This window comes from Oreochromis niloticus, linkage group LG7 (genome assembly GCF_001858045.2).
Source record: "Oreochromis niloticus isolate F11D_XX linkage group LG7, O_niloticus_UMD_NMBU, whole genome shotgun sequence".
Classification (NCBI taxonomy): domain Eukaryota; kingdom Metazoa; phylum Chordata; class Actinopteri; order Cichliformes; family Cichlidae; genus Oreochromis; species Oreochromis niloticus.
In genome coordinates this window covers 8072200-8083782 of record NC_031972.2, presented here as the reverse complement: position 1 = coordinate 8083782, position 11583 = coordinate 8072200, and the positions used below count along the sequence as shown (strand labels likewise).

The window sequence follows — 11583 nt, the reverse complement described above, 5'->3', positions numbered from 1 at the left end:
AACTTTTCCCATTGTCAAAATACTGGTGACCAAGTATGTGACGTCATTGATGCGGCATCAACAGCATCTTTCTGAGGGTTGTGTAACAACACTTTGACTCTGCTGCCACCTGCCGCAAAACACCATCCCATTAGAAACACATGATGAGTACGTCTCATCTACACAGAACAGGAACACAAACGAAATATACAATACAAACCAAGGACTCATAATAGCATAATTAAAACTTACACGATATACTGGAATAAAAACAGAAAAAGAAAATGTTTTTTTCTTTTACATTTAATTCTATTGATATAATTATTCTAAAAGATAACGGGGGTAGAAGTAATATCCCAGTGGTAGAAGCTTTAATGTAATAAGGCCCCAGGTAAAATTTCTTGCTCAATAAATTGTATGTATAGTCTCTGTTGTCAGCAAATCAGAGAATGATGTTTAAAATTCAACACTTAAACAGCCTAAACCTAGAGAGTTGTTGGTTTTTTAGATTTTAAATATGCATTTTGACTTTAATCAGAGTAAGTGGAGCATCACATTTATTTATGTGTTCAATAAATAAATATTAACATTAATCATAAAATAAAGGAAACCTCATTGTGAGTAGATGGAATTGCATTGTTTGCTGTAAAAGGCAAAAGAGTAATCTGCTAGTAAACAGTAAGCTGCAGATTAATGGAATGAAATTGTGCTTCTTGTTGTTCTAGACAAAATGAATAAGCTGTGCTTTGGTCTCCCTCTGCTAACCATTGCCTTCTAGAGCTCACATTTGAGCTTTTGCCTTTATAAAGATAAAGGTTGTTAAGTTGGTCATTTAAAAATAGCTACGTCTTCTTTTTCAGGAGATATCATTTGGAGTAATGAGACATTCAATTTTGGAAATCAAAGATTGTTCTTCCATTTTTATGTTTCAAGCTAAATTACTGCTTCAGTTCTAAGGAATTTTGTCAACTCAAATTTAGGGCATTCTCAGTGAACACAGAAGTTGTTTTCTGCAGTTATTTTGTGGAGAAACAAGGACGCTAATCTCAACATGAGGTATAACAGCCTAATGCTCTAAAACAGATAGCCCCTCAGTTCTCCCTGGCTGGTTTTGCCCAGTTTGTTCTCCATCTGTCTCTCCATTTTGGTTATCTCTCTCTTTCTCGCTTCTTCTCTGTCAGTTGATGTTGTTGTCTGCATTTATGGGCATGACTAATCCAGGGTTCCCCCTCTGGCAATTCAGCTGGCAGTCAATCTTTGCTGAATTATTGAGCTACACAGTGAAACCCTGGCTTCTTCTGTTCTGTGTATTTGCACAGCTCCTGTTTTCCCTGGATGTTTACCATGTGTTAATACAACCTGCAACTAGGGTGTAAGTACCCTGTAACCACATGTAATTTTCCGTAACAAGTCGGGTTTTTACAGGAAACACTGAAATGATGACACTGTTAGACATGCAACTAAGGCGTAAGTACCCTGTAATTGTGCCTAATATCAAGTGACAAGTCAGGTTTTTACAGGAAACAATGACATAATTACATAGTAAGTACCTTGTACTTTCCGGGGCATGGGTCGTATTATGGCGTCACTTTTTATATTGTTCAACACTCAGAGTCCCTGCAACAGTATTTGATAGTTTTCTTTTCTAGACATGAAAAATCTGAATTTAATAATATTACTTTAATCATCGGGTTTAATAATTTATAAAAGTTACAAGGTTAATTTTTATGCTGTGCAAGGCATGTCTCTAAGCTTGTTGTTAGTTAATACTTTAAAATTTAACTTAGCTGTATGTTATTAACCCATCCTAGGAGCAAAACTCTAAATAATTTAATTAAAGGTCGTCTGTCTCTATGTGTTAGCCTATGAGTTGCAACCCATCCAGGATGTACCCTGCCTTTGCTGTATGTCAGCTGAGATAGGCTCTCTAACTAATAGTCATTTCACATATTGTCATAATGCTTTTTTATTATAACTGGTCAACTACACTTATCGTGACTGATTTTGTTTCTCTTTTCCAGACTGTCCTGTGACTCTTTTTCTTCAAACTGACAGTACGATTTAAATTCCGTGCTGACTTTCAAACAAACATCAACGTCTCCCTGTGTGTGCTAGGACCTCTAAAAACTACTGTGAAATATCTAAATGACCAGAAAAAATAATGACGAAAAATATATCCAGTTGTTCAGCTGACTCATTTTCAGCTATCCAGAGATTGTAGTGTCTAATCTGCTAACAACAAGTAACTCCAACAATAGTACTGTGTGCTACATATGCAGAGTGTTGTCGTCTCTTCCACTGTATTCAGAACTGCAGGGCAATGTGGCGGCTTCCACATTGCTATGTATTTTTGATGGATTAATTCAAAGTTTATGAAGGTGCATCAATTTTCTTGGAAGATGTAATTGCATGCTAATCTGGGGTGGCTGTAGCTCGGGTGGTAGAGCAGGACATCTACTGATAGGAAGGTTGGTGGTTTGATCCATGGCTGCATGCCAAATATCCTTGGGACATCCTAGATACTAACCCAAAGTTGCTCTCTCGTGTATTATCTTTCGGGGTGTGAATGTTAGCTCAAAAACACTTAAAAGCATAGAAGAATGTGTTTCTGTGAATGTGACATTCTGTATAAAGCGCTCTGAGTGCTCCAGGAGAGTAGCAAAGCGCTATATGAGAAAAAGTCCATTTACCATTTAATCTATGTATATTTATGAGTACAGCATTCTTTTGTCTTTTAAATAAGCTCAAAAACAATGGACTCTACATTCAACAGACTTTCGGTGTTTTTTCATAATTCACTTTTTCCTGTGGAAATAAAATAAATATGAGAAGATATATAAGAAGAAACAATTTTAAACACATTCAATGTGTTTTCTATTTTTGTTTGTTTTGGTATGTTTACTTCACAGATTTGATTCTACAACTGAACATCTATGATCATTTTCCCCATCTGCATTGGTTCTGTAGCTTGCCAATAGCTTGACAGAAAAAGCTACTTTGCCACATAATATGAATCAAGTAAGCAGTTGTGAGGATAGTATGTGGTTAAGACTGAGACTGCTTTATGAGGAACGGGAAGGCATAGTGCTTGGCTTTTCTTAACAAAACACAAAAACTTTAATCAAAACTACATAATCTGAGTGGAAAATAAAGTGACTATTTTTTAATAATTATATTTTTTAACATCAACCTAATACAGTAAGGAAGATTAATATATTTAAATCTGTGAGAGCCACAGGTGTTGTGATAGATTAAATACAGAAAACCTATCCGGTGTTCCAGGTTAACTGGTTGGATTTGTTTACATATTCCACTCTCCGAGTTCCAGATGTTGGATCCGCAGATTCGTCATTTTTACCGAACGGTCTTCTCTCTCTGTCAGTGTGTCATGCGGTTTGACAAGAGGTTTCCATCTCCAGCTCATGCAAATATTATCTTCAGGCAACAATGAAATTATTATTATTATTATTATTATTATTATTTTTAATTGAAAAGTCTTCTGCCCTGTCTCCTACCTCTGTCTTTCTATAACATAAAAAACGAGCAAATATTTTTTTTCCCCCCTGGACGGACCCTCGAATTGACTGACTCGGGAAACACGCAAACGTTACTTGGTGATGTCAAAATTTAACGTGGGCAGCTGCTGCTCTATGTAACGTGATGTTATGGCAATATTCCGCACAAAATCAGCAAATGTAGCTTGTTCCTCAGGGCAGAGCTGCAGCATCTTGTGTTTGCCCTCAGACTGCCTGATCTGATTTAAAAATGCCAAACGGAATTTAAAAGGAATGAATCTTGTCAAACACTGACAGACAGAGAAGCCCATTCAGTAAAAATGACGAATCTGCGGATCCAACATCTGAAACACTGAGAGTGGAATATGTAAACAAATCTAACCAGTTAATATAAAAACCATTTAACCTGGAACACCGGAACTATTACGAGGCTCCATGATCCGCAATTGCAGTTTAAAAAAAGAAAGAAAGAAAGAAAGAAAGAAAGAAAGAGGAAAAAGGCCCATTGGAGTAAACGGAGATGACGCGACTCCTCCATTTAACCGATCTACTTTAACCTAGATCCGCTGAAAGGAGATCAGATCCCAGCGCCTCGACCATTCCATTTAACAGGCGACCGGTTCTGCGCGAATGAAACGGACCGCGTGGTATGAAAGCTGATAATGCGTGTATTTTTCAGCCTAACCAATTGGAATATTGCGGTTTTATTGTGAAACGATGGTTATAAAATTGTGGCGTGGTAAGGTCGTATAAATGCATGAGCACTAGGAGAGTCAAATACCATAGAAAATATATATTTGTATGACTCGTCAGTCTACGGTGATAAAGCTTTTATTTTGTATTAGCCATCCTTTTAAAAGTTGTTGGAGTAAATGAAACTTTCAAAACAAAAGTATTGACATTTTGTTATATTTGTTACTCCTTAGACCAATGATAAATTTTGAACCTTTTATACACCGTTGTAATTTGCATGTCGTGGTTAAGCAGTTGGTTGTTATTAAAACGAACAAAAAAACAAAACAACTATTGCTGCAAGTTTATGGACATTTGCTTTTATTCTGAAAAGGAAATACGACTGGAAGTGAATTTGTTTTTGTTGATGGACGACAGAATGACGACAAGATAGCGGTCCCAGATGAGGACAAAATCATTTAACCCCCAAAGAAACTGAAATACAAATATTCAGTACAGACGTCCTGGAACGGCTGGGGACAGGCTAACATGTTTCTTAATGTTGTGAAGGAAATGCCCCGTTGCGTGCCTTATGCTACTAAAACGGAAACTTCGTCTTCCACATCAGTCAGACACTAGTGCTCCATAGGAATAGTGTGCTTCACAGATTAGCACCACCCTTACAGCGTCAGCAATCATACATTTAGTCCCCGTTAACCGCAGAACTGTACTCTTCGTAGGATACGAAATGGCTGTTAAGTCCAGAAGATCGTGGACGACCGTGATCTTTGGCGTCTTTCTCGGATTCACAGCGTCCTCTTGGCTCATTTTACCTCAGGTTCTGGAAAGTAAAAGGAAAAGATCTGCCATGTGTTTGTACTACAGTGACTCCGCCGTTGCTATAGGTGCTGACATCCACGGGAAGTCCGTGTCAGTCAAAGATCTGGACAGTCCGCAGGAGAACAGGCTATTCAGTGCGAAGAACAGCAGCGGACATTTAGGCAGAGCCCAAAGGAAACCAAAGCGTTTCATTTATGTTGGCGTGATGACAGCCAAAAAATACCTGACGTCTCGAGCACAGGCTGCGTATGAGACATGGGCGGCTTCTATACCCGGGAAGGTGGAGTTCTTCTCGAGCGCTGGGTCTGGGACCGTCCACGCGCCTGCTCCCCTCCCTGTGGTTTCACTGGCAGGTGTTGATGATTCCTATCCACCACAGAAGAAATCATTCATGATGCTAAAGTACATCCATGACCATTACCTGGATAAATACGAGTGGTTCATGCGGGCAGATGATGATGTTTATATAAGAGGTGCTTATTTTGGGATTGAATTTGATGCCAGTGCAGTTTGTTTATTTGTCACAGTAAAATGTAACATGTTATGCATTATGCAACATTGTGTTGCTTTAGTGAAAACAACATCTCTTTGAAATTACTGAGATAAATTAATGTAGTCTCATTTTAAGCAACCAAAACTATGATTGTACAAGTTGCTAAGATGTTAATATTTTTCATCCAGCTACAAAGTGTAATAAGAGTGTTTTGAAAAAAACAGTGGGTTGTGCTGCTGGAAGATAAAGACTGCACCCATACACATGTCTAGAATACATACAGTTGACCATTTTTGATAACAGTTATTTCTTACAACTCACTTTGTGCTAGGTGAGAAGCTGGAATTGTTCTTGCGGTCACTCAACAGCAGTCAGCCCCATTACCTTGGCCAGACAGGGCTGGGCACAGCTGAAGAATTAGGACGACTGGCTCTAGAACCTGGAGAAAACTTTTGCATGGGAGGTCCTGGGATGATCTTTAGTAGAGAGGTGCTACGCAGGATGGTCCCTCATATCAGTACCTGTCTAAGGGAGATGTACACTACCCATGAGGATGTGGAAGTAGGGCGTTGTGTACGACGCTTTGGAGGCACACAGTGTGTATGGTCTTATGAGGTAAGACTTGAATCTGCGTGTGTGTGTATATGTGTGAGAGAGCGAGAGAGGGCTCTTGGATATCACAATGGTATCAGTAGGTTTCAAATCAGTAAAATGCACTTGGTTGCATTGTGTTCCAGATTGTTAGCATGTGGCAGATCTAGAAAACTTCAGATGAGGAGGCAAAGGAGGGGCAAGAAGTGTAGGTAGGGTGGCACATACCTCTTCAGTGAAGTATGTGAATATCCCCTATATGTACATGGAGTCAACAAAATATCCACAAAAACACTTTAAAACTATTTGTTATATTATTATTTCTTCTAAGAAAACAAGGACATTTTGGGGGTAGGTAGGTTTAGACATTTAGTTTTTACAAGTATTTTAAAGACATAAAAGTTGGGGGGGGGGCTCTACAGCAGAGGGGCAGTGTAAAGTGCAGTGTGTGCTGGGTGGCAGCCAGGACGGAGACCATGGCAGACCAATCCCCAGCTACCAAGGCCAGCAATTAGGACATGGAATGTCTTTTGTTTGTTTGTTGAAAGAAAAAAATTGTCTTGTCGTTTAGCAAATTTGAATTGCTAATGATATATATCATCCAGCTCTAGTCAAGAATGTTGTGTGTACTGATGCTTGGACATCCATACTCTTATTACTTTTAAATTCTTTCCGTAGATGCAGCAACTGTTCTACGAAAACTATGAACACAACAAAAAAGGCTTCATTGAAGAACTTCACAGTCGCAAGATCCACAATGCCATTACGCTCCATCCCAACAAAAGTCCTGCCTACCAGTACCGGCTCCACAACTTCATGCTCAGCTGTGAGATTTCAAGGCTCCGTTACCGCACAATCCTACTCCACCGTGAAGGCCTACATATGAGTTATCTTAGTGATACAGAAATACTGTGGGAGGACCAACAGCTGGGTTCGCCACCTTCCTACATGCGCTATGTGCCCAGTGAGAGAAATGATGTCACTGAGTGGGATTTCCTGACAGGCCAACATATTTATTCTGCCGTTGAAAACAAGATGGCTAGGCAAAGCCTTGGAAAATTGCTTCGCACTGCCCTTGAAGACAATATTATACTAGAGGTCATGGAAATGATTAATGAAAATTCAAAGACACGTGGCCATGTAATTGACTTTAAAGAGATTCAGTATGGCTACTACAGGGTGGATCCAATACATGGTGCGGAATACATCTTAGACTTGTTGCTTCTGTACAAAAAACACAAGGGACGTAAAATAACTCTGCCTGTGAGGCGGCACGCTTACCTTCAACAGTCCTTCAGCCGGCCTTTCTTTAGTGAAGCTGAAGATCTAAATGTGTCAGAACTTATGGCTGCCATCAACTCTGAATCCCAATCCCTGTCATTCCTATCCAACTCTCTGAAGTTTTTGTCACCTTTCCAGTTCTATGAGTCAACAAGAGAAATGTGGGAGCAAAGCCAGAAAAAGATCAGCATTCTTGTCCCACTGTCTGGTCGCTATGGCACTTTTATTCGGTTTATGGAGAACTTTGAGAAAGTGTGTTTGATACCTAAACAAAATGTTCAGCTCTGCATCATTCTGGTGGACAATGTAAACAATAAGAATATAAAAAAGCATATTCATTTAATAATGGACTATAAGAGAAAGTATCCTAAAGCTGAAATGTCTTTAATCCCCATGACAGGAAATTTCTCACGAGGGCTGGCTCTAGAGCTGGGTTCATCACAGCTTGATAATGACACTTTACTGTTCCTCTGCGATGTTGATCTAATCTTTAGTGGTGATGCTCTGCAGCGCTGCAGAGATAATGCTATTCAAGGGAGACAGGTCTATTTTCCTGTTATCTTTAGCCAATACAGCCCTAAGATTGTGTATGGTGAAAAAGCCTCAAGTGAAAACAACTTTGTGCTCACCAAGAAAAGTGGCTTTTGGCGTGATTATGGCTTTGGAACCACCTGTGTTTTTAAGAGCGATTTACTAAAAGCTGGAGGTTTTGATACATCAATCCTAGGCTGGGGGTTAGAAGATGTAGACTTCTTCACCAAAGTTATTAATTCTGGTTTAAAGGTTTTACGCAGTCAAGAACCAGGAATTGTCCACATTTATCATCCTGTCAATTGCAATTCAAGCCTTGAACAGAAGCAATACAAAATGTGTCTTGGGTCAAGAGCAAGTGCATTTGCATCAGCTGTGCAGTTAGCAGAGATGTGGCTTGAGAAACACATAGAGGTAGGCTATAACAGAACTTCATCCTGATACCCCGACCTTCCAGGACTCCTCTACTTTCTGTTCTGCTTGAACGCAGATAGCTATGCACTGTGGCACCCAAGGCAGTCATGTCTCTAAAACTGAGTGTACTCTAACCAATGAAATGGTACTAGACACAGCTTAACCAGCAGGAGATAGACCAATGTTAAAGACACCAAAAGGAGATAGAACAGATCTGCACCCAATTTAGTGCAGAAGCAAGGCCAACTATCTGCTTCTTTACTTTCTTCTAAACCAGCTGGAAAATTGGTAAGAATGAGAAAAAGAAATATTTGGTATATGTAATAGCTAAATGTAGCTGATTGTTATTTTGTACAGTTATGCATCACTCTCTACTAGTCTCCTTTTTATACCGGCATAAATGAACTACTTGTTAATCTGGGTAAATTGAGGAATTATTTAAATGGCCGAAAGAACAAGTTGAATTATCCAAAATACTTGGCAATTAAAAAGTACTGTCAGGCAATGAAATCAACAGAAATTATTAATATGGTAAGTGAGATTTGTGAATGCTGGAAGTTATTCATAGAGTGATGTTTTACTTTGCTACAAGTTTGTGTCTGTAGCATAATTGTTGCCTACAACAATTATGTTGCCTACAACTCAGTGATTCAGTGAATTAGATACTTTGTTGCTTCTCTCCATAAGTTCTCATTGAGCAGCATGGTGTGCTGTGCTAAACAATCTGTATGTATGTGTAGGTGAGGGATTTGGTCCTGCTGTATTGATCTAAGCTAATCTACCTTAATCTCCCACTGCAGTTTAGAAATCATCTCGTGCAGATCTGAAGCTGAGCCTGTGTAGTTACCGTCTGTCCACATTTCTTGTATGCTTCTGTTCTAGAAATAAGTCCTGCTCAGCTGTCTTATTTCCAGTCTCAAGTCTAACTATAACCTGTTTGCTTTCATTAATTTTAGAGTATCATAATTCAGCAGCTTCACTGCCATCATTTTTACTCAATCAAAACCTAGGAAGACACACTAAGACAGAACCTCATTCTCAGTTACCCAAGGTGCATACAATAAATGTAGACACAGCTGAAATCAAATACCAATGAAAAAAGATATTATAGCTTTATCAATTAAAAATTATTGTAAACACCACTCAGTGTTGCACGTTATGTGCGTTTATGTACAATTGTGCCTTTCACTCTGCCGTCCCAGCAGCTTTCCAGTTGTTGCCACCTCCAAGTCCCAGTATCACTGAAATAGGGAGAGAGTGATTAACGAATTGATCTCAGCTGGCCTGCCAGCCTCCCTGGCACTACCCCCCTGAACCTCCATCCCACTAATATTTTTACATTATAACTAAATAAATAAAAATTTCTGTGATTAAACCAAAGGTAAAGGTACACGCTGCATCTAAAGGCTTGAAAGTGGAATGCACTACCTACCAATAAATAAAATACTCCGTTAAAGGCAGGATAACCGCTTTCACAATACTTTCTTATTCATGTGCAAAAGAAAATTTTTTTCTGCAAAACAAATCAAAAACATCTAACAATTTCAGTCACAGCATTTATAAGCTTTGATAATTATGTGTTATTATGCACTTTAAGTTTGCCATGCAGCCAGATGGCTAATGTAGGTATTGTTTTATTAATTGCAATTCAAAACAGACATTTTAACTTTTGTACAGTTTAAGATCAATTTCAGCAAGTTTATGGCTCTCTGTAACTCTAGAACTGATATAAGCAGTAGTATTTATTATAAAAATGAGATTTGATTGTAAAATATAAGCAAATGTCTAAATCTTGTGTTTAGACTGAAGTCCTGTTTCTGAATTGAATATAGGCTTTCTTCCCTGACTGATTAAGCAATGATCTGGTGACCTTTAAAATCCTTTAGACATTTGAGGTAAATCTAGTAAAGGGTTGGTTGAAAATTCCATTTTTAATTATTTCATGTTGATTTAATGATGTTCATATGGAAATGCAAAGATTGAATGCTGTTAATTTAGCTGGCTCTGAAAAATCTTTATTATTTTATTGACTATTTTTATTGTAATTATGCTTAGTGTAAATGATTGTCTTTTAATTCTTAATAGAAGATGTGTGATTATCCTTTATTGATTCTATTTTTATTTTTGTTGTTGTTAAATGTAACTACAGGAGTCATTAGGACAGACTCTTGAAAAGCTAAAATTAAACACAAATGAAAAATGAATCAACTTTTCAATCTTCAAGAAAGTGATCTGGAACCAACTGAAGTTTGAGGGTCATTCTATTTCCTTCCTTTGCTCACCACAAAATTTAGTTTAACTTGCTAGTTTTTGCAGTCTCAAAAGAGTGCCCCAAAAGGCTCTGCCTGAACTTTTGCACTGGTGGCAAAACAAAGCTCTCCACCAGATGTCACAGCTCCACACAGTTGGTTATTGAAGCTTGAAGTTGGTGAGTTCTTGGCCAAGCCTTTTGATTGGTTGACTGATTATGCAGCACTTTCTGGTATGAATATTTTGAGCCACCCCTGTTCCTGTCAGTTCAGGCAGACCTCTAGCACCTGTAATAGAGCTATTTTACGCTGACCTCTTTCAAGCGTGGGATGTTCTTCTGATGGTGCATTCTGATAATGCTGCAGTTTCTCTTTGTATGTTTTATTTGTTTTTTGCCACAGAAAATTGTTGGGCTAAATAAAGGGTGCTTTGTTAGCCACGAGCCATTTTACATGAATTTGTATCTACAATCAATCACAGAGGTAATACTGTATGTCATTACTGCGTCTGGACTAAAACAAATCATGGTTTCTGACCCAAATTTAGTTTGTTGGAATGTTTTTGTCTTTGTTTTTGTTTTTTGTTTTTTTCAAATCCTGTGTCAAAGCACTCCTTGTAAAAACCGGCCTTCACTAAATTTCACTTTTGTTCTTTGACAATTTGTTTCAGTACAGTCAGTCAGTTTCGAGTATTAAATTCATTAATCACACTAATGCTTTATGTAGTTATTCATTTGAATTAAATTTAATCATTGAGTCACCTTTGTGATATTAGTTTTCAGTTTTCAGCTATATTTGTCATATGCAAGTTAGCACAGGGTCAACATTGCAATGAAATGTGTTAGGCGAGCAGAAGACGAGTCTCTCAGCAGTATAGTACAATATAGGACTATAAGTTAAAATTATAATGCAATATAACACTAAAATTACAGTTCCAAGAAATAAAAGAGAAAATAGAAATGTATTGATGGAGCACCTTACCTCAATATTCATGTATTGAGGTGGGGTGGGACAACGT

At 38.2% G+C, this 11583-nt stretch overlaps 1 protein-coding gene and 1 long non-coding RNA gene across 2 annotated transcripts; one reads left to right on the top strand and one right to left on the bottom strand.

The window, feature by feature from the left end:
• Nucleotides 1–4481: 4481 nt before the first annotated feature.
• On the bottom strand, nucleotides 4482–5367 carry LOC112847550 (uncharacterized). The gene is made up of 2 exons (XR_003221144.1): nucleotides 5230–5367; nucleotides 4482–5007 (listed from the first exon to the last, which is right to left on the bottom strand). It is a non-coding gene; the product is annotated as an uncharacterized LOC112847550 (long non-coding RNA).
• Nucleotides 4881–11275, top strand: LOC100694211 (chondroitin sulfate synthase 3). Its single transcript, XM_003439602.5, has 3 exons — nucleotides 4881–5479; nucleotides 5831–6114; nucleotides 6769–11275. Exons 1-3 carry the CDS (start codon nucleotides 4915–4917, stop codon nucleotides 8341–8343), a joined length of 2424 nt encoding a protein of 807 aa, XP_003439650.1. The 5' UTR covers nucleotides 4881–4914; the 3' UTR covers nucleotides 8344–11275.
• The last annotated feature ends 308 nt before the right edge of the window (nucleotides 11276–11583 follow it).

What these genes read in the sequence shown, in the direction of transcription:
- LOC100694211 (XM_003439602.5), top strand. Translation starts at nt 4,915, where the DNA reads ATGGCTGTTAAGTCCAGAAGATCGTGGACGACCGTGATCTTTGGCGTC. An exon ending in TGATGATGTTTATATAAGAG is followed by an intron (nt 5,480 to 5,830) that starts GTGCTTATTTTG and finishes ACTTTGTGCTAG; the next exon opens with GTGAGAAGCTGGAATTGTTC. An exon ending in AGTGTGTATGGTCTTATGAG is followed by an intron (nt 6,115 to 6,768) that starts GTAAGACTTGAA and finishes TTCTTTCCGTAG; the next exon opens with ATGCAGCAACTGTTCTACGA.